Below are 23346 nucleotides of genomic sequence, written 5' to 3' on the forward strand. Positions count from 1 at the left end.
CTCTAAGGAATTTGATTGAAATTTATTGGCTAAGTAGTAATTAACCCGTTACTTGAACGAGACTACGCATAATTTGTTGTAAGAATTTAAAATTTTGAAAATCATTTTTTAATAAAGCAATCAGAGTAAACATTATGTTTTTGAGGTTGCAAAAACATATATAGAGTCGGAAATCTAAAATGTAGATTGAAATTTATTATAAATAAGGATGAATGAAAAATGAAAAAGGGAAAATTACCCAAAATTGACAGGTAGTAAATTCCAAGTTATCAACAAACCAAGTAATCAAATACAAAACATGGTTGGAGACAATTAAAAATGTATTTTAACTGTAAGCTATGCGATAAAAAAAATTTCACATTTTTAGCAATAGTGGCTTCTAACATATCATCAAGCATAATACTATTATTTGATTCACGCAGAATAGCATGGTAATTGTACAAATGTTAGTAATGGTAACTTCTAACATATAATCAATCCATGTACTGTAATAAGAATTGAAAACATTTGGAGCTCTCGCATCCCCTTAAGAATTTCTATATTTATGTGGAGACTTCTGAACAATGTTATTCCACCGGCTGATGTCCTTGTGGGGTTGGGCTTTAGTATGCCCTCAAAATGTTCATTTTGTAGAAGCTGCGAAATGGTGGATCATCTGTTCTCGACGCGCCCTCTCGCGGAGGAAATATGAAATTATTTTGAGCGTTTGTTGGATATCCCGCGCACGTGTCACCCCGAAATTCTTGTCCATCTGCAGGGATTTTGGGCTAACGGTTCAAGTTCTTCAGCAACTGGTTGTCTTCTACACATATTGCCATCGATAGCTTATTGAGAAATTTGGAAAGCACGGAATCTCCATTTCTTTGAAGGAGTTGTCCTCCTAGCTACTCTGATCTTCCGTAGAGTTCTCGTTAAGGCTCAAGCTGTCACGATAGCTTGGCCTTTAGCTCATAAGAAGGCAGCTGACACGAAGCTTCTTTCCATGGGTATGGTTTCCTTTTTTATTCTAAGGACTCCTCGGTCAGTTACTTCCCTGACTTGGCAAGCGCCGTCATTTCCTTTTTCCAAATTAAATGTGGATGGCTCCTCAGGAGGGGGAAGTCTACCCTGCGATCATTTAGGTTATGTGGTTGCTGCATTTTATACGTTTTATGGGCATTGCACCTATCTAGAGGCCGAGGCAAGAGCCTTACTGGAAGGTCTAGCTGTTTGTACTTCGTTTGGTCACACCAAGGCTTTGGTTGAAATGGACTCCAAGATTCTGTTTGATGTGGTTTAGAGGATGCTAAGAGCCCATGGCGCATTGATGCTTTTGTTTGCCAGATTTGGGCTGCTTCTCAGAATCGGCAGTTTTATTTTATTCATGGTTATCGGGAGGTCAAATCTACGGTGGATGCTCTTGCTCGACTCATCAGTACCAGCCAAGTTTCTGCCATTTATCATCCTCAGAATTTGCCGCGACTTGTTAGAGGCTCAGTTAATCTAGATAGGATGCATTTTCCTTAGTTAAGATTTTCATAGACTTGTACTTTTCAAAAAAATAATTAATAAAATTCCTAGGTTTCCAAAAAAAAAGAATTGAAAACATTATTGCAAAGCTATAGAAAATAAAAAAGGAAACTATAAGTTGACAAAGAAAGGGTATTAATTGGAAAAATAGGGAATTAATTGTTACCAAAATACACTTGAAGGGTAATCTTGAGGGTGTGTGGTGTTTGTTATGTCCTTGACAAAGGTAAAAGGTAATATACCCTTTAAATTATACAAAACAATATAAGCTGAATAACTAGCAAAGCAATGCATAAATAGCTTGAGTACGAATATTTTACAACCCTAATTTTCATCGATTATAACATAGAAATCACGATGATTCACTTGTTTGCAATTATGTGTCTTAGATAGGCACTTAAAATTGTGTTTTGAATGGGTTTCTTGTAGTCATCTTCTCTTAAGCGGCACCAAAGTATTCCTCTGCTGCGGATGAAACATCACCACAGCCTAAGCCGGACTTAAAGTTTGAGTCATTGGATTCTATCAGGCATTGAATAAAAATGAAAATGAAAATTGTCTTTAGCAGATATATTCTATCCATCTCTTTTGAACACCTTTGAAATTTTCATACTTTTTATTTTGGAATATCTTAAAATATTTATCATATTACAAAAGTCAAGATCATCCTTAATCTCTATTATCAATGTTGCTCCTATCTTTATTTATATGTATGTTACATTCAAATTCAAAATCTGAAATTTCGAGGGTAAAATTGAAAAGAAAAATATAAACATCACAATTAAAAAATTATTATTAAAGAATTAGATACCTAAAGAGTGATATATATATATATATATATAGAGAGAGAGAGAGAGAGAGAAGAGGGAGTTTTAAATTTGAGTGGGATGTGGTAGGCCTCTGGAATTCATCAGACCATGTGCCTTAATTGGCCTGAGCAATAGTCCAGCAACAAGGTACTCTTGGGCTAGTTTGTAACCTTGATGGTCCACACAAACAACATAAGCAATCTGTCGCAATACGTTGGGCTATTTGCTATCCTTTGTCGTCGACGAAGCAGAGTACCTTCGGCTATGTATTCCAGGCTAATTGCTATCCTTTGTCATCCAAATGTAGAGAGACTGCTTGTTTAATATGTCTCGCACCAGGATTTCCGACGATAACATAGGTCAATAGAAACAAGATCAGGGGCTCTACAATTGTCCGTACTAATTAAATCGGGCAGTGTAAGCGTAATCGTTAATACAACAAATGAAGACAGTAAAAAAAAAAAGGTGTTAACATGACACATGTAAAAACACTATTTTTGATATAAATCTTAATGAGAGAGAAAGTTTAATATTCTTTTACATGTTATTGTGTTGATATTATTTTATTATTAATGTATACATTTGTTTTCGTAATGTCTATACTGTAGTATACAATTGCCATTCGTAATTATAGAGGCCCTTGAAAATTGTACAAGCATTGTTGACACGTAGCCTTTTGATGAATTGCTGGTGAGAATCAAAATACCAAAAGAGTAGGTAAATGAACAGAAAAGTCTACTTTCATTGCAATGTGACTCATTATCCTGAAAATTCTACGAAATGTTTCTTGCATGATTGGGACCTTTCTGAAGTTCTCAAGTTACTCCCTTTGAAAAACAAAAACTAAAATTAAAGAAGTGCACGTGTGGCTGCCAGGTTGTATGGTTTCAGGCTAGTGTTGTTTGCTCGTCTTTCCAGTGAACGCAATACACATCTGAAGATTTTCGAACTTAGTTATTTATTGTACGAATAATATTTGCATAATTGATTAGCCTTAGTTCATCGATTGACAGTGTTTGACCACTATACAAAAAAAGCCATTATACAAGAAAAAACCTTCTAAATTAGCATAACAAACTGTGCTGCGAAGTAGTAAAAGCCTTTTAACCTTTTTGTTTAGTCTTTTCCTTAACAACAAAGTGCTGTTACAAGATGCAAGATGGGGACTGGATGAAATTTAATTCAACTTATCTAATGTTGTGTTGCCCTTTGAACACTCTCGAAACATCTAATTTTTTGCCAAGGAAAAAATACATGGTAAATCGATCTGGCTATGACCAGAAGGTTGTGCGACCTTCTGCTCATTGAGAGGGGGGGGGGGGGAAGGAAGGGGAGGGGCTGGGTGTGCCAGGGAAGGGGAGTGGAAGGGGAAGGGAGGAGGGGAGGAGGAAAGAGAGGGAGGAGGAAGATGGAGGGAGAGGAAAGAGAGGGAGGAGGAAGAGGAGAAGGAAGAAGGGGATGGTGGCAATGATAGGTGGGGGTGGTGGTGGTGATAGATGGAAGAAAAAGATAGTGTAATTTTTTTAAAAAAAATTTTTTATATATTTGGAGTTGTTTTGATATATTGTATGGATGTGATATTTTTGGAATTATTTTTGTTTGTATATTACTGTGATATTGTATATGAAAAATTTGTTCTTCACAAAATAGGAAACCCAAACAGAGCTAATAATTAATGAAAAAACCAAACATCCAAGATATTACTCTTAATTATTTCGTTCCCCGTTTTTGCAAGAACAGTCTTAAGGGGTTAAAGAATTAGAATACAAGTGCCTCATTTCCAGTCCTTCAAACGCTTATCAATTCTAGAAATACTAGTTCTTTCTTGAGCTTATTAGTTTATGTTATGACCCCAAAAAAATCAGTAATTCTGGCCATACAATTATGAAGTGCTACAGTGCAACTTATAAAGCCTTTAAGTTATCTTCTCTTGACATGAAATGCAAAAAGACTGTGTGTTGTACGATGGAAAACCAGGGGGAAAAAAAGACAAGGCTGAGTTTGCATTAACTCATAAACTATAACCTGAAATTAATGTTCTCAATACAAGAGCTCTAGAAACAGTACTTTCGTACTATATAATTCAGATAATTACTTCCACTCGTAATCCAAAACTAATTGCGTTCTTATTTTCATCTTAATCATTGTGCTGATAGTTTTAAGATACACGGCTAAAACGTAACGATCTGATTAAAACATTGCTTTATTATTTTAAAATGAAGTGTCTGACAAGTAGCAGCCAAACATGAATGATCAATGCGAAGAACCTGTCAAGCTAGCTAGGGTTCTTTCACTGTGTCAAGACAGTCATCTTTAGTCTCTCTCGACAACAACCGGCCAACTAATTTCCCGTGATTCACCGTGTGAGTCGACAAAGTCGTCGTTAATTAACTACAACTGGAATCTAATCAGAGGAAAGTGAGGCTTGAGGCCTACTTTTGTGCCCCATGAAAGAACCTAGTGTCAAGCCAAATTTTGCCCAAACAAGCACGTAATTGTAGATTACTAGTTGGCAGTAACTGGATAATTTTGAAAACAGTTTCCAGACAATTTCTTATGCTACTAATCCAGATACATGACAAGAGCTTCAACAAAATGAGAAGTGATTACTTCTAGTGGATTGAGACTTTTACTGTATTTCTTTTTCATGATTGTCAGATTCTCTGTTATATGCTCAAACTAATACTAGACCTTTTTGTCGACCATTAGCTCAAATATTTAATCTACCTATATATTTTGAAGTGTTTGACAAGTAGGCCACTAATCTTCAACGCTGAACTACTCTCGTCTTTTCCTTTAGATTGTGTTTTTAGTTGTTTCTCTGAGAGGGCGTGCTCAAGAACTATACATATATGAACGGAATTTTCAGTTCGATTAGTGTACAAAAGTTTTTGTCCTACGCAACATGCTTTCGATAAACTTTTCTTGGTAATATCCAAGGATCGGACAGAGGAAAAGTGTCAGAATTGGGAAGCAACATGCAAATTTAAGGCAACTCCATTTTCCAAATGGGGAAGATTTGGAATGTAGCAACTGAAATTAATAAGGAGTGCCCTAACTTTGAGCAATTCAAGAGAAGGGAACTGTGCTCCATTTATATAAGTTTTAAAAGAATAATAAAATTTAACTGAAAAATCCATTGCTACATCAAATACAAGTGAGACGCGCTGACTTCTGTATCACAAATAAATATTAACTATTGGGTACAAACAGAGATATATGCGTACAAATATTTATATTAGTGTGCATAAACTGAAGAAAAAAAATACTTGTGCACACATGAATAAATAAATTTTATAATGTGTACAAATAGCTGATATTTGTATACACAAGTATCTATCTAATGTGCACAATTTTTTTATGTTACAAAATAAACTAACTGTGGTGTTAAATTATAACTTACATGAAATTAGCCACCCCGTTATTAGATATTGTTTTAAAAACAATGGATGAGAAATTGCATGTGTTTATTCTTTTATTATTAACCATAATAAAAAATCGGTGTGCACACAAATAATATTTCTACTATTGTGTAAAAATGATGAGATACATGCACGCACACAAAAAAGCAATTTCAATAGTCCATATACACGGGCGAGGATTTCTATACATATGAACAAATATTTTTAATAATGTGTGCAGCCAAATAAATATTTGTGCACGTAAACATCTAGCTGTGTGTACACAAGTATTTTCGCATATTGCTAAGATATTTGTATTAGTGATGATATTGGCAGTAAGGAGGTTGACAGAGGTTCCAGCCCATGCAGTATTAATTGTTACCAATGGTGTACATACCGCTTAAGCAGCCACAATATGCGGACGTGGCTGACAAGTAAGCAATGGTTCTTTCTTGTCTACATTTGCTATGACAAGTGTTAATGCGAGCTATGTATTTGACCTATCACTGGGAGTCCCATTTGCAATTGATGGGGAAATGGACTTCTTACTATTTTATTTTATTTTTATTTTTTAAAAGTTATGAAAATAGTGTATAATTTGAATTACTACATACAAAGTTACACTGTACTTGTGAATTTCAAACTTCCAATTGCCGTATTGCAAAATTATCCTCTCCAAATAAATACTTATGTACGAGGGGGAAAATGCCCAGTTGCTCCACTGGTGCAATCGAAACACAATGGGGGAATACCGGATACTAAGCCGTACCTATATTCAATGAACATCCCCGAATTAAAGGAAAATGTAATTGAACTTGTCTAAGAAGTCGTCTAACATTTCTAGAAAACTTGAAAGCTTGACCAGCGCATCGTTAGCAGAGTTGACTACACGATAAACGTGTACCCAAACGAAATTGCCATTAAATCCAACATCAATAAGAAAAGGTTTTATGGAAAATAAGTAATATAAATTATCTTTTTATCAACATAATATCTTAGCACAATCAAGATTACACGGAATAAAAATAAATTACCAATATTATAGTTAATAGATTTTGACAAAAAATAACAAGAAGATAACAACTAAGAATTATTTTTCCATGCTAGCGAATATTTGCCTATTTTTTCCTTGTATAGTTATTCAAAAATTGCAGACAAGAGCTGCGGACTAACTCTTTTTTCGGAAAAATTGTCATTTGAAATCAAATAATTTTATTAACTGATATTAGAAGAATTATATTCTAGCAAATCTACACAGTATTGTACGGTTGAACTTCAATTTTCTTTTTTATTAATTGAACTAGTAGTTCTTTTTCTTTTTCTTTTTCTTTTTTTGTTTGAGTTAAACTAGCCAACAGTTAACAATTATCCAAAACCGGTAAGGTAAACGAAGCAAACTGACTCTAGAATAAAGCTTAGCAGGCAAATGGTAAGAATTGCGAGCTTACAGTTTTTACACTTCCCTTTGAATTTTAAATCGCAAATGGTAAGAGTTATTTTTCATTGGATTTCATATAACTAATTTCCAACAAACCATGTCAGCTTTTGGTTTCGTGTCACTCTGCAATGTCCAAGTTATTTGATACAATTGCAGGAACGCGTCTGTATATTAGCGATCGTTACAAATGTGGGTTTGTTGTGATCCTGCAAAGACAATGGTTTTAACTTAGTAGTATTATTGGAGTAATAAACTTCACAATGTATCTTAATCAAATTCGTGGCTACAATCTTTTGTTAACTTGTATAGCACTTCAAATATCAATTTCTTACTAGCCACATCAACTTCACATGTCCTACAGCTTCTACAACTTTTGGCTTCATTTGAACTTTGAAGTGGGTGAGAAGATTAATAACAAACACCATTTAACAAAGTACTGAAGAAACCTATGATGTGCATATGCTGATGTGATGCGAAAGGGATAAATCTGGATCCGGCAATGTTAGAGTATTGCATAGACGATCCATAACCTATGAAAAGTAGGAAACCTACGATTTTTCAATAAAGACAACTGAATCAATAAACGAAGAAAACGGGAATGGAAAGGTTGTTGAGCAAACGATTTCTAAAGCGGGAAAAGGAAAGGTTGTTAAGCAGACGATTTCTAAAGCGGGAAAGGAAAGGTTGTTATGCAAAATAATATTGAATATCTGGGTTATTATTATTTTACCCCCTAACCTTTATATGTGTTATCAGTTTATCTGCTAATATTATCTTTTAGTCAATTTATTCATTTCCGTTAGCCAACTTAGCAAATTGACTGAAAAGTTGGCAATGTGTCTTTTTTTCGTATCGTTACTAATTTTTAGAATGAAAATACTCTTAAGTCTTCAAGAACTTGTTTCTTCTCTTTTTTGCTCATAGCATTTGCAACTATCTTTATTTTTTTTTAATTCCTTTTCTCTTAAACTGATATCCAGCCTTTTTTTATTCTCTTTTTTCTTAAATCATTCACAAATCCCTTAATTTTTTCATTCTTTTTTTCTTTATTTCTTGTTTCTTCTCTTAATTTCTTGGCTGCTCTACCTACAAGGATATCATATGAAATTTTTCTAAACCTATCTATACTTTTTCGTAAGTGTCAAAAAATCATCTGGAACTTCTTATACTAGACACTATTTTTTGCTTTTTCCGAACTTATAAATCCTTTTTGCAAACTGTTAGAAAAAATTTGAATACTAAGAGACAATGAAAAATTTTAACCACCATTGTTATCCTGGTAGCAATAATAATTGCATATCCAAGATGCTACCACCATATCAACCCAAAAAAAAATTTGTATCAACCTAAATGTAGAAGTCATTGAACTAATCATGTATAGCAACATAGCATGAATTCTCAATATCAAGTTTAGCTCACTGATACATATGCACAGATGCATGTAGCATAATCGTTGTCTACTAGGGCCCAAAAAAAAAGAAACCATTCATTATTCGTCATCAGTAGGAATCCATCAAAATTAATAACAAAATATCATCAATCCATCCAAAAAGAAAAGAACAAAACATTGTGATAGTTTCTTTGTGAATTGTGAATTTTCAGGCTGTAAGTGAAACTTGCAAATTTTCAGGCTGTATGATAGTTTCTTGTGAATTGTCACCGGTAGCTTTTCTAACCTAGAACAAAAAAGACAAAGAACTAAGTTAACAATAAGAATCAAATAAAGCTGGTATATTGATTCACGATATATGATACATCCAACTGAAATACACATAAAAGTACGAGAATAGAAAAGTCTCATGTCATTGATTCACAATCAATTCGTAAAAAGTCCATATCCTTGGCTAGGAATATTCTTGTATAGAACAAATGGTAGGTAGGCTAGGACTAATATAATTTTAGTTATTGTAACCAATAAATTACAAGGCTGTATTTCACTTGAATTTCAAATCCAATAACTTGATTGATTAAAAGGTTACTGCCTTGGAACAACTAAATCATTTTAGCATATTGAAAGAATCAACATGCAGAAGACATATTACATACTCTGTCAACCTACCATTAAAAATTTTAAAAATGAGGTAACCTTTTCTTTCTCTTACCTTGTTCCCTTCTCTTACTCTCTATTTAAACAAAGAAAACTATATGAAACCTTCTCAGTCAATGCAACAACCTATAAACTTTGCATAACATATATAAAATTAGTATTATCACTGTTACAAAAAAAAGTATAAACCTTGGAATTTTAAATGGAACATATGCAACTTTATAGTGAAACACAGAGCCATTAAAAATCCGTATCTCTAAGAAATTATTAACCCCAAACATAAAACCCCTAAAATGGAACGTATGGGACCACTGTACAAAATAATCCAATTTGGACCACATTGAAACAAAAATCCCTTAAATATTCATGGCTTCTCTTAAAAATGAGAGAGCATTTTGGGTATTTTGAGATGTACCCTTTTTTATTTTTCTTTCACACCAACAATTCCCAACTCCTGCTATGAAGTCTTTCTTCAGTATGATCTTTCTTTGGATTTGTTGATCAATTCATGCAGAGATGAAAGGTTAAAGAAATCTAGTGTTTTAAATACCATAAAATTTTCTTTCCTTCATGAGAAGAGAATAAAATAAGAATCTCAATTCAATGAGGGAACCTTCCTAAGCAATAACTCTTTCTTTTTCCTTTTTTTTCCTTCTTTTATTTTCCTATATATGTAACGTGCCTTTTTTCCCGTCCAGTGTAATTTTGGAACAAAATGGGCATTCTAGTCATCAACTATTATTTTGGGCTACATATTTCATTTCATCTAAATTATGTAACACTGTTTGCTTTGACCATTAGTCTTGACGGTAAACTGACCAAAAGATAATATTACGGGATAAACTGATAGTAGCTATAAAGGTTAGAGGGTAAAGTGATAATAACCCTTGAATATCTCTATATTGTGCAAATTAGTTAAAAACATGATAAAACATATCTCGCTTCCTCTTTGTTACAAGCATGTTACACTTTAACGTAACGTTTGCAAAATGTAATCATTCTTTATCCCTGATAAACGCCCCGATGTTTTCGAGGGCGAGTAATGTTGTTATTCTCAATGCTTTGCTGATGCATCAATCAGGTTCATATCATAGCAAACCAATTAAATCTGCTTTTTTTTTTTTTTTTGGGTCAAGCGACTGGCTGATGATCTGAGGGGCTAAACCATTTTTCCATTCTCAACAATCTACGTTTGGAAATTTTCTGGAACATACCAAACAGATTATTTGACCACCTTTTTTAGTACACTTGAACATTTAAACACCAAATAGCACTTTTTTGGGGCTTTCAAGAAAATTTCTAGTAATTGCCATTGAATGGAAATTTTCATTTCGTCCTTCCTATCAGACCCTGCCCACATCAATATTTTGCTTCATTTTATAGTATAATAATTTAAAACGAACGAAGCTACATACATTCTTAAGCTCATTGAAAATTAGCTATGCCTACTAAACAGAATTTTGAGTTAAAACATCCTAATATTTACTCTCATGGGCCAGATTTTCTTTCTTCTTTTATTTACTTTTTTTTTTACTTATTTTATGCTTTGTTTGCTCTAAAATTTTTTTTTTTGTGATGAAATGTTTCCTAATTTGGAAAAGGTACATTTGGAAGAAGGTACGTTGGAAGTTTTAAAATTCATAAGAAGGATGTAACTTTTGAGTAATTCATACAAAAGGAATTAGGCAGAGGCAGTATTTACATAGCTTTTCAAAACACTAAAAATAATAAAGATTCTAAGGTGGAGACCATACTTTTAGTTCTCATCATGGGCAAAGATTGGGAGGCACCATAGAATATTGACAGGTAAGGAAATCAGCAATAGAGGTAGGAGTAGCAGGGGAAAAGTAAACACAATTTATTTTTAGATAATAGTCGATGAAAATAACGGCCGTAAGGAGTTTTATCAAAGCCGAAAAAATACTGCGTGCTTGTCATGCACTCTAGAATAAATAGAGTTTCAAACACATTGGGGGGGTCCGTGTTGCGTGGGGAGGAGTGAGTCAAACACTTAAAGAAGGAAGTTAAAGTAATCGGTTCGGCAGAATCAAGAAGAGCCGATTAATTGTTGTCTGGTGGGGTGTCCGAGGACTGCAGCATAAATAAAATTAAGATTGGAGTTGAAATGAGCAAGGGAGTTTTTTTTTTTTTTTGCCCTATTGGCAACGTTGTTTACAAAAGAATTCTCCTAATAGTACAATTCCTGAATCATATTTTTGTAAACATGAAAATTCTATGGACATATTTTTGTAATTTTTTTAAGAAAAGATTTCAAGATACCTAGATCCTTCATAAGTTCGTATGATTATATAATATCAAGTGCCATCTTTAGTAAAAACAAAAAGAAAAATAGATGCCATAAATTAAAAGCTCTTTATTCTTAAAAAAATAAATTATATAGTTTTGACGCAATAATCAATAGTAAATGAAAACCCAAATATTGTTATGATAGTAGTAGGGGGCAAATTAGTCAAAAAAACTTTAAATTAATTAGTAGGGGCAAATTAGTACATTCATGTTATATTATCATGTCAGGGTAAGGTTATATAATTATGAGAGTATAAATTTTATATCATTTGAGGATAAATTAGTCTAAAATTTCATCATTTAATCCCTTAGTCATCTCTGGATGACTAATACCACCTCTCTTATGGAATTATTTAATCCCATGAATAGGGGATTAATTTGGTAAGTTGGAATGTGTCATCTAATAAATAAAATGCAATCAAACATAGAATCACACAGGATGATTAATCTAATCTTGTGTTATCCCATGAACTAAACGGACCTTTAGTATGTAAATGGTAGAATGTTAAGGGTTACTTAGTGAACTCACTAAGTCTGAAGTGTACAAGTGCATGTATATGTAAGTGTTGATTTGATAATGCATTGTTTGGCAACTTTAACAGGCAATGTATGTGCAATGTGATTTCATAATGTAAATAATATTAGCTTTCTAAAAAGAGTTCCAGACACTTCATCATTTTTTTTCACTCAAGGAGACGAAATTGTGCATCTATATATTTACTAGCAAGTTTTTTTACTTTATTTATTGAATTCTCTGGCAAATTAGTCAAAAAAAAACTTTAAATTAATTAGTAGGGGCAAATTAGTACATTCATGTTATATTATCATGTCAGGGTAAGGTTATATAATTATGAGAGTATAAATTTTATATCATTTGAGGATAAATTAGTCTATAATTTCATCATTCAATCTCTTAGTTATCCCTGGATGACTAATACCGTCTCTCTTATGGGATTATTTAATCCCATGAATAGGGATTAATTCGATAAGTTGGGATGTGTCATCCAATAAATAAAATGCAATCAAACATAGGATCACATAGGATGATTAATCTAATCCTGTGTTATCCGATGAACTAAACGGACCTTTAGTATGTAAGTGGCAGAATGTTAACGGTTACTTAGTGAACTCACTAGGTCTGAAGTGTACAAGTGCATGTATATGTAAGTGTTGATTTGATAATGTGACAAGTAGATATTTTACGTGTTTTTAGTATGCTTTATTAGTTAGTTTTAGTGTGTTTTAAGTAGTTTTATAGCTAATTAACTAAGTTTCTAGTGAAAATATACATTTTGTGGTTTGAATGGTAAAAATTGCATTTCTATAGATTTTTATGGTAAAAACTTCATGTTTTTAGGTTTAAGGATTCAATCATCAAATGGAGTGCATTGAGAAGATAATTGGATGATTGATGATGGATTAAAGTGATAAAAAGAGAATATGAAGTGCAAAAGTGGGAATGCAATCAAGAGCAAAAGAAAAGCAAGTTTCACAGTTTTGACACATTTTCATATTTCAGCTATATATTGAGATACAATAATCAGATTGAGGTGATTCTTATACCATTTTGAAGCTAAGAGGTAGATCTACATTTGGTGTGCAGACATCAAAGTCCATTTTAGTCGTTTTCATAGTCAAAAAGTCGAAATACAGAAGTGCAACTCTGTTGTCGTAAGCTGAAACAGAACTCTGACTAGTTGATGGTATTTTGATCATATCTCGGTCCACAGAGCTCCAAATTAGATGATTCTTGAGGCATTGGAAAGTTAACTCAAAGAGCTACAACTTGTATGTTTTACACAAGAGCTAGTTCAGCCTCCATCATCGAGCAAATGACAGTTGAAGTGGTTCCAAATGCACAGAAGTGAAAGCGCGACTCATGAATACGTGGTTGAAGTCGCGTATTCTCACATGATTGCCGCAATTTGCTCATTAACTTGCCCTGCTTTCACACAACTTTTTCAACTGAATTCCAGCTAGCAATTTCAGCTATATCTGATCAAGAAAAGGTTGGAAAGTTGGAGAGACAACTCGTGGAAGTTTCAAGAGTCAAAAATGACAACTAGAAACAACTCATTTGGCTCTTGAATCCTCTATAAATAGAGGCCTTTGGAGGACATTTTAAAAACTTTGGAAGGTTAGAGAAAATCTCCACAAAAATGTAGTTTTCACTAGTTTTTCTTAGTTTATTAGTGAGGGTAGTATAGAGTAGTTAGTGTAATGTTTCCTTCTTGTATTTGTAGCTAAACTTAGATGAAGTTGAGGATGAAGATGGAGAGCATGGAGCTCAAGTGACATAGGTGACAATTCTCCTATCACTTTATTTCTTGTATTGCATCTTATATTTAGTTATAATACAAGTATGGATCTTTCTTTTATTTTCTTCATGTTTAGTTAAAGTTTATGCCTAGAGTTATGGATGAACTTGCTATCTCTTGTTTGTGATGTTTACTTGGTTATTTGATTGTATTATTTTGAGCAAGTTATTTATCACTTTTGCTTTTCTAATCATGATTAACCGGTCATTAGTTGTGATTATCTAAAGGTGTTAAATTTGCAATGAGAATTGGAATTTAACACTAGTTCAAGGAAGTGATAAACCTAGGGAGCACACTCACGAGAGTAGAGGTGCACCTATGTGGCTTTAGTGACTTGTGTCATGTAATTTTATAGAAGAAATGAGCTTGTAGTTAATTCATAACCACGAGAGTAGGTATAGTTTAGCTATAAGTATAGTTGATTCACTACGAGAATAGGTTTCACGTACATGAGAAAATTACGTCATAACTAGCCAAGATAATAGCATTCACTTAACCGGTAATCTCATTTGCAAGAGTAGTAAGGAATTCTATACCTCTAGGAGGTTTCTAGTGTTATTTTCATTATTTTTATATTTATGATAGTCTAAATAATAAAGGAGTTCGAAAAACACCGGTAATTGAAATCTTCCCTGTGGGATTGACACCTAATACCCCTATACTCAATAAACGATTCGTATACTTGCGAAAAATCGCGTGTGGAATTTTTTGGATTTATAAATGTAAAACTTGATTGTGGATGAGTTTAATTATATATGTATATCCCGTGCACGTTTTACATAATGTAAATAATATTAGCTTTCTAAAAAGAGTTCCAGACACATCATCAATTTTTTTTCACTCAATGAAATGATAAAACAACTACAAGATATACAAGGAGACGAAATTGTGCATCTATATATTTACTAGTAAGTTTTTCTACTTTATTTATTGAATTCTCTGTCTTTCTTGCTCTTAAATTAGTTTTAAGTTGTTATATAATTAATAATGGAGCAAATTTGTAATAGTGATGATCAATTGTTTAATAGTCCTTGACTAAAGTACTAGACTTTTTGTTTTGGAGTTGTGTATTACTTTTATATTTATTCAAATTTTTAAAATGGAAATGTATAACTTTAAGCTATGTTGGAGTTTGCTTTTTTCTAAAAAAAAAAAAAATTGTAGCCAACAGTACAGAGGTCTCCATAAAAAATAATGAAATACTATCATTAAATATGCCCTGCGAGTGCTTTCAGCATTGAAATTGTTAGATAATCTAAATTATGAGTGTTTATATCATTAATAATGAGAAGTGGGGTTGATGAAGCCTTTTTTTTTTCTTTTTATGCCAATATCACTTGGCTCTCATAATTGAGCAACCGAAAATGACTAATATAGAAGTAAAATTGGACATTTTATCAAGCAAACATATGCGGTCAATATGGTAGCAGTTGGCCAATATGACTTGACTCTCATACTCTGTCCCTCGTTTTCTTTCATTTACAGCGCCCCGCCACTTTTGACAATCGGTATGTTGTCTACTTCTTGACATCACGTGTCTTGTCCCTATGCCACGCGTCGAAGCTTTGCAAGCCTTGTCGGCTGACACCCCACCAATTTAAATTTGCTTTGACGTCGAAATTCTATGCAACCGACAGTCTTTACTCACAGTGATGACTACAAGTACAGTTCCTACCATAGATGCATCCTAAGACAAAAAGTCAATAAATTAATGTTGTTAAGAAAGGACTTCTGCCATCATTTATAGTTCATATAAATATTTACAAGTGAAATATGATCGTATTATGGTAGTCTCACCCTCCATGTTGCATAGCCCCTCCTATCCATCAATTCAATTTCAAGGTAAATTTTGATGGGGCTATGGAGGTTTTGGTGTTGGTGTTGTAATATGCAATCATGTGGAAGAGTTTCTAGTAGGGCTTGTAAAACAATACTATAGAGTTTTAGAAGTTGAAGTTGTTGAAGCTAGCACTGTGGGAGAAGCTGTCATCTCTGCTAAGCTTTAGCTAATTCCAACTTTTTCTATTGAAGGTGACTCCCTGTCAGTGATCAATATCTTGCTTCAAAAGGTTGAAGACCAGTCTGCAATTGGTCTAATGGTTGTTGATATAAGATTTACTACGTTAGAATTAAATGTTGCAAATGTAATCTAGTCCAAAGGAATTGAATAAAGTGGCTCATGCTCTTGCTCATTGTGCCAAAACGGGTACTTTAATTTTTTTGAGAAGAATATAAAGCTTGCATCATGAACCAAATCGGATACTTTAATTGATTCCTTATGGAACTCTACTCTAAATTTTGTAAACCAATTGGATTTGGATGACTTCCAACAATTTCAGTAATAAGATTTCCTTTTCTGATCAAAACAAAAATCGATAAGATTTTTTAACAACAACATCACAGAGGTCTAATATTCTTTATTCAACACTTGAAACAGGGATATAAACATTAATCAAATCTCAGGGAGGCAAAAGTAAATCCTTGAATTTGATGTGGAGGGATCGTTTAGAACTAAAATACAAGTGAAAAGACTTCATAGGTGCTTTTCAAAGAAAATGGCCAAAAGAGGAAGGTGGGTAAAATTTCAAGGACCACTAGCGTCATTTACCCAAACATATAATGCCCGAGTTGGTTCTTGTTTCTTTTTTCCCCCTCTCCTATGTTACTTCCCATCGGAAACCTTAATGTCTTTATTTCTTGTCTTAATGATTCTTGGATTAGTTAACCAAGATGTTGTGTTTCTCACTTTGTTAAAGCAATAGTATCTGATGTGGATTTGGAATCTTTATCAACTTAATTATCAAGTATTTAAGAGACGAATACGCATTGGACCATGTCTTACATGAAGATGGAGAAAAGCATTTTTTGAGTATTGCCTTGAATTCGAAGATCAAATAATTATTATAATATGTAGAAATACACATACTGCACTTCTTAGTTGGAGATTGTACAATGACTTCGTTTATCTTCCATTTTTCTCGAACTAATCAAGTTGTGAGGGTGGGGCGCTTTTGTAGATCTCCTAACGATTGCTTTTTGCATCGTTGTTTTTTGGGTGTAAAAAATTTGAATGCCCCTCAAACTGTATAGTTGGTCGACTTTTAACTTTTCAACTATTAAGTGCATATATCTACCCCTCGATCTTGTAAAAATGTATACGTTTCATTTTTGGCTAACAATAATTTCAAAAACCTCCATTGAGCTTTATGATAATATCATTTGGTATCTTTAAAGTTTCAAATATTTCACTCAACTTCCATATCAGTAAGATGAGATCATTAATTACCATCATAACACATGAATTCACAAAATTATCTTCATTACTTTAACATAGGGGTGGCAATCAAGTCAAGTTACAGGTTGGCGGGTCGGGTTGAGACATGGGTATTCTAGACAACTCGCGAACACAAACACGACCCCTTTTTTTTATCAAGTTAAGTCTCTTGACCTGAACACGAATCACAATGTTCACGGGTCACCCAAACCTGATCTGTTTTAAGTTACCAAATTAATGATAAGTTGATCACCTAAAATAGAAGCACAGAACTACTACTAATCAGACTAATAACCTCCAATAATCAGCAATGTCAATTGCCCATCGGAATTCATAAATCCATTCAAGCAAATGAGCAATCATACACAATAGGCAATCATCAAACATAATACAAATCCAAATGACTAGGACATAAAAGACATAACATAAGTTGATAATTAGTAATCCCAAGTCCAAACTTCCAATATCATTATCAAATCCAATTGGCTACAAGCCATGAAATCTAAAAAGACATAAGATGATAAGAAGTCTCAATATCATCAATTCATCATCAAATCCCAAAGGCTACAAGCCATAAACACTAAATAGCAACGAAATAGACATAAAATTGAAACATAATCACTGGTCCAGGTTCCAAGTGATAAGTGAATATTTAACGTACATTTTGTGCAAGTTTGGCATGAACTTTTGGTATGTTTTGAGAAGATTAAAGCCATATTTGAACTCTTTTGGTGATAATTGCTTAAATATTGCTTAAGTGTTCAAAACTTGATAAATGAGTGGATTAATGCGTTAATTTTGTGAAATTGTGAAGGATATTGATTTATGAAATTCATGCACGAGATGAAAGAAATGTTAAGGATCATCTAGAGGATAAAGTATACAAGAAATTAGGAGAAAAAAATGAAGAAAAAGGAAAAAAAATGAAAAACTAGAAAAAGACCAGCACGGATCCGTGTGAATCAAGAGAGATCCGAACCCTCATCTGTACTTCTGGAGCAATGCATCCGAGGCCAGATGATCCGAGCTCGGATCGTTCTGCACCCCTCGGATCCGAGGCTCGGATCTGCTTCTCTCTTCTGCAAGTGGTACAACCGTTTTTTCTCACTTTTCACACAACTTTCCAGCTATCTTGAGTGAGTGAATTCGGTGGCACATGCTTCTGTAACAAAAGGGAAGACAAAATGAGTTATTGACAAGTCAAAACAACATTTCTTTTGACTTTCTTTACAAAATCTGAGTTGTTGGAATCATGAAGGAGAAAAAAGGTGTCTTTCTACCACCTTTTATGCAGAGACACAATGAGAAGTCAGTCATCACCTTACGTAGTTAGTTTTCCTTCTTGTAACTAGTTTCTCTCTAGTTAGAAATTCTTTGAGAAGCATTTGGAGTTTTCACTTGTAATCATTTTGTACAAGAACATAGCAGAAATTGGAGGGTTTCATCATCAATTGGCTAAGTTTTCTTTTATCTTTCTTGTACTTGTACTTTATGATGTTTTGCATTAATAAACTTGTGAGTTTGATTTTTATTTCATTCATGAGTAGCTAATTTTCTTTATCAAGTGAGTAGATGAAACTTATGGCTAAATAATATGAATTGAATGTGATTTACACTTGTTATATCTTGTATTAACTTGTCTATTTGTGCAGTTGTAATTACTTCTTGTTGTTTGATCACCAATAGCATGTTCATAGTTGTTATTAGTTAATGAGAATTGATAGTAACAATGGAAAAAACATGAGTAGAGCTTGAGTTGTATGTTCATGAAAATAGATGTACACTTAAGTGGATTTTCCAGCATTTCATGAAGGAAAATAGAGTAGAACTAGTATTTCACCATGAAAATAGGGAAAACTATATTGCTCTAGGCCATTTCATCATGAGAATGAGATTTGGTAATATTGGAAATGAATCCTTGGTTAAACAAGAAGAATAACAAGAGGTAAATCTATTCGTTTGTGTTGTTTATGCCATAAGTGGAATGTACATCCCTAGATTCAATATTTAGTGAAATTTCTCCATTTGCATTTAACATTGATTAAACCAGATTTGTAGACAATAGCATTATAATTTTCTTGCTCAGATTTATTGTAAGTCTAAATAATAGAGAAAAATAAGGGCCTAGTACTTGTTTAATTTGCTCCTTGTGGGATCGACCCGATACATACCCTACATTACGATTTCGGCCTATATACTTGCAGTCAACGGGTACAAAATCGGATTTAAACTTGCATTGATATAAAAATCCTGTCAAGTTTTTGGCGCCGTTGCTGGGGAGCGGCAATATTAGGGTCTAATCATCTCTATTAATTTAGATATTTCCATTATTTTTATTCAAGTTGTTTATAGTTGATTTTAATAATTAAAACTGCAAAATTTCTCTTGTTTTTATTTGTAGTGTATGCACCGATCAAATCGAGAAGTTGCATTTTTAGATCCTGAAATTGAGAGGACACTACGGAGACAAAGGAGGAATACACCACATCAAAAGGAACAAGAGATTTGGCAGCCGATTGAGGAAATCTTGATAGAGTTACCATTTGAGGAAGAAATGGCGGAAAATGACCCAAATAGGCGAATTCTACGAGATTTTGCTTTACCGGGAACACAAGATTCTCAAACTAGCATTGTAAGGCCAACGGTAAATGCTAATAATTTTGAGATTAAACCATCACTGATTCAAATGGTACAACAATCTCAATATGGAGGTAATGCTACCGAATATCCAAATTCTCACTTGTCAACATTTCTTGAAATCTGTGATATAATTAAGTTTAATGGTGTTAGTGATGATGCAATTAAACTTCGATTGTTTCCATATTCACTAAGGGACAAGGCCAAGGTTTGGCTACAATCTCATCCTCCTAACACTTTTACTACTTGGGCTGAATTAACTAAGGCTTTTCTTAATAAATTCTTTCCACCTGGAAAAACTGCTAAACTTAGAATGGATATAACTAGTTTCTCTCAACAGGAAGGAGAGACATTGTATGAACCTTGGGAGCGCTATCGGGAATTGCAACGAAGATGTCCTCATCATGGTTTACCAGATTGGCTAGTAGTCCAAACATTTTACAATGGTCTCACCTATCCAACAAAGACGCATGTAGATGCGGCAGCGGGAGGAGCATTGATGGGAAAGATAACTAGGGAAGCTCAACAATTGATTGAAGAAATGGCTACTAACAACTACCAATGGGCAAACGAACGAGGTAAAACAAGGAGAACCGCAGGTATGCTTGAAGTAGATACTTTGAATATGTTAAGTGCAAAAATGGATAATGTGGTTAAGATGCTTAATAGGCACGTTGGTTCTAGTTCTAATCAAGGAGTAGTTGTTGCATGTTGTACTACTTGTGGCGGAGATCGTGATGATTCTATGTGTTTTAGCAGCGAACAGGTTCAATATCTCAACAATTACAACCGTCCACCCCAAAACAATCCATACTCTAATACCTACAATCCAGGATGGCGTAATCACCCGAATTTTGGATGGAAGGATCAAGGGAATCAACAAAGACCAGTTAATCCACCAGGCTTTCAACCAAAACAATCACTTCCGGAGTCCAAACCAACTTGGGAATTAGCAATTGAGAAGTTGGCAAATGTATCAAATGATAAAATTGAAAAGTTAGCCAGTGCCACTACTCAACGGTTTAAAAGAATTGAAGGAAGGATGAACCAACTCACTAATATATACAGGAATGTTGAGGTCCAATTAGGGCAAATAGCAAATGCGGTTAAAAATCGTAACCAAGGGGATTTACCTAGCAAGACTGAGGTGAACCCAAGGAAGCATGTGAAGGGTATAACCCTCCGTAGTGGTTAGGAAGTAGGTGAGCTGCCTGTAGTTGAATGTGAGAGAGAAGGTGAAAGAAGAGAGAACAAGCAGTTGAGTGAGTTAGGAGAGGACGGCAAGAAAATCAAAGGGAAAGAAAAGATGGAGGAAAATGAACCAAAAATGGGAGATACAACACCAATTCCTCCACCGGTGCCATTCCCTCAAAGATTGAAACCTTCGAGAAATGACAAAGAATTTGAGAAGTTTGTCAACATTTTCAAACAATTATATATTAACATTCCTTTTGTTGATGCTATTTTGCAGATTCCTTCATACGCAAAGTTTCTCAATGAGATAATGACTAAGAAAAGGAGGTTAGTAGATAGTGAGACAATTGCATTAACGGAAGAATGTAGTGCCATCATACAAAACAAATTGCCACCAAAGTTGAAAGATCCAGGGAGTTTCACAGTTCCTTGCACTATTGGTAATGTAGAATTCTCTAAAGCACTTTGTGACCTTGGCGCAAGTGTGTCATTGATCCCTTTAACTGTGACTAGACAATTGGGGTTGAAAGAGTTAAAGCATACTAACATTTTCTTGCAATTGGCTGACAGGTCTTGATAGGGTGTTAATTGTTGGTTATTTTATTATTAATTTCCCCTTTGTGCCTGCCAAATATTGTTTTAATTGTTAATATCTACTTATATTTGGTTATATATGGTATCTGGATTTAATTTCGGGGAATGGAGTAGAAAACTACAAAAAATGAGGAACTTTCTGGAGACAATTGAGACTTCAAACAGTCGAGCCCCATATGGTACTACAAGGAAGCCTTTTTCGGTTGCTGATATGTGGACTTTAGTATTAGATAGATTACTTGTACGAGGGAGTCTTTGACTAGCAATAGGAAACTAGAAAAGTGGAAATTCGGCAGAGCTTTCTTTTTGGTACCTTTTCTCTCAAGTCGGTAGAGACCAACTAGGGAAATATAAGTAGTCATTTGTTTAGAATAGGGAACTTCGTTCTTTTGGGCTTCGGCCAATTCCTTCGTTTTCTTTATTTTTATTCTTTTCGGTCTCTTCTAAGAGAACGATGGGAACATAGCTTGTTTTTGGATAATAACTTCTGCAATTTTGCATGGGATTTCCTCCATGTAGATGAACTAAGTTTCTCATCTAGTCGAAAGCCAACTTGAAGGCGCGGTTCCAAATATCTGTGAGATCGAATTAATTTTATTTATTTCTTTTATTTATTGATATTTGTACGTTTCCTGATTTAATTGCTTATGCTTGTTATGTTATTTGAATGTCAAGGGCCCGATATTCGAATTAACCTAATAATCTACTGTCAGATTAATTGATTGAATCCGTAATTGTTCAATTGGTTAATACTAGTGGCGACTAGCGTGATTGGTTTCATGTTAGGAAAACATATGATCTAACTTAAATAAACCCTCGTAGCGTGTTTGTCGGTTAGGGTTGGGCTTTTCTAATTCTTAACGCAATAGAGGAATTAAATCCTATGGTCGTACTTAGGGTTATTTTTTGGTTAGGAAAATAGTTAACGGTCGTACCTTGACTATCAAAAAGGTAAGGAAAGGTTGGTTGTTTATCGCGTGTATGACAACTATAACCAATCTATTAATGAGTAATTGAATTATCTTTGCATCGATGATCAGTTGAATGGACCGTGTCTGAAACGTTGCACCTTTGGCTAGAGTCGTATTGGTTCTTGATCAATTCTTGTTTATTTCTATTAATTGTTTCATTAGTTAGTTAATTAGTAATTTTGTATTTTCCAAAAATCCCCCATGCACTGAACTCTAGAAGAAACGAATTATCCCCAGTCCCTGTGGATTCGACCCTACTCACCGCTATATACAAAATTTGTATTTTTATTGAGTAGGTAATTATTATTGCACAGGCATCGACACCCTGTCAATTTTTGGCGCCGTTGCCGGGGACTGGTGCCTGATTAATTTGTTTCTTTTTTAGTTCATCCTGATTTTTTTTTTCTCTTATTTTTTTAATATAGTTTATGGCTGCTAACATTCCGTATTTTGGTGATAAACTGGACTTTATTCCTGAATGGGGTTATGAGACTCGTGTTTTTCCTAATGATCAATAGGCTGGTGCAAATTGTGGAACTTATTTTGCCTCAGATTATTCAACCGACACATGCCCCGCATTTCAAGATAATCTAAGTGCTCCAATCGATACTTTTGGAGATTTTTCACCTCAATATCAAACGTGGTATGACCCTTATTAAAACGGGTATGATCAAGAATGGTGGGATGATTTCAATTTCAATTATGCGACCAGACCAATGGGTTTTCAACAGCAAGAGTCTCAACAACCATCACCCATGTCAGGTATGTCTCTTGAAGAAATGATGGAATTACTAGCTGCTAATACATATCGATTTCAACAGGAGACACAAGTGATGGCGGATCAAGT

At 34.0% G+C, this 23346-nt stretch overlaps 1 protein-coding gene and 1 non-coding gene across 2 annotated transcripts; one reads left to right on the plus strand and one right to left on the minus strand.

Moving 5' to 3' along the window:
• The first annotated feature begins 19507 nt into the window (after window positions 1-19507).
• LOC140012672 (uncharacterized) lies at window positions 19508-21511 on the plus strand. Its single transcript, XM_072060953.1, has 2 exons — window positions 19508-20887; window positions 21212-21511. The coding sequence occupies exons 1-2, from the start codon at window positions 19508-19510 to the stop codon at window positions 21509-21511; spliced, it is 1680 nt and encodes a 559-aa protein (XP_071917054.1).
• On the minus strand, window positions 20045-20151 carry LOC113705152 (small nucleolar RNA R71). Its single transcript, XR_003451799.1, has one exon. It is a non-coding gene; the product is annotated as a small nucleolar RNA R71 (small nucleolar RNA).
• Window positions 21512-23346: the final 1835 nt, after the last annotated feature.

Source organism: Coffea arabica, chromosome 8e (genome assembly GCF_036785885.1).
Source record: "Coffea arabica cultivar ET-39 chromosome 8e, Coffea Arabica ET-39 HiFi, whole genome shotgun sequence".
Lineage (NCBI taxonomy): Eukaryota > Viridiplantae > Streptophyta > Magnoliopsida > Gentianales > Rubiaceae > Coffea > Coffea arabica.

What these genes read in the sequence shown, in the direction of transcription:
- LOC140012672 (XM_072060953.1), top strand. Translation starts at nt 19,508, where the DNA reads ATGCACCGATCAAATCGAGAAGTTGCATTTTTAGATCCTGAAATTGAG. An exon ending in ATTTACCTAGCAAGACTGAG is followed by an intron (nt 20,888 to 21,211) that starts GTGAACCCAAGG and finishes GCTATTTTGCAG; the next exon opens with ATTCCTTCATACGCAAAGTT.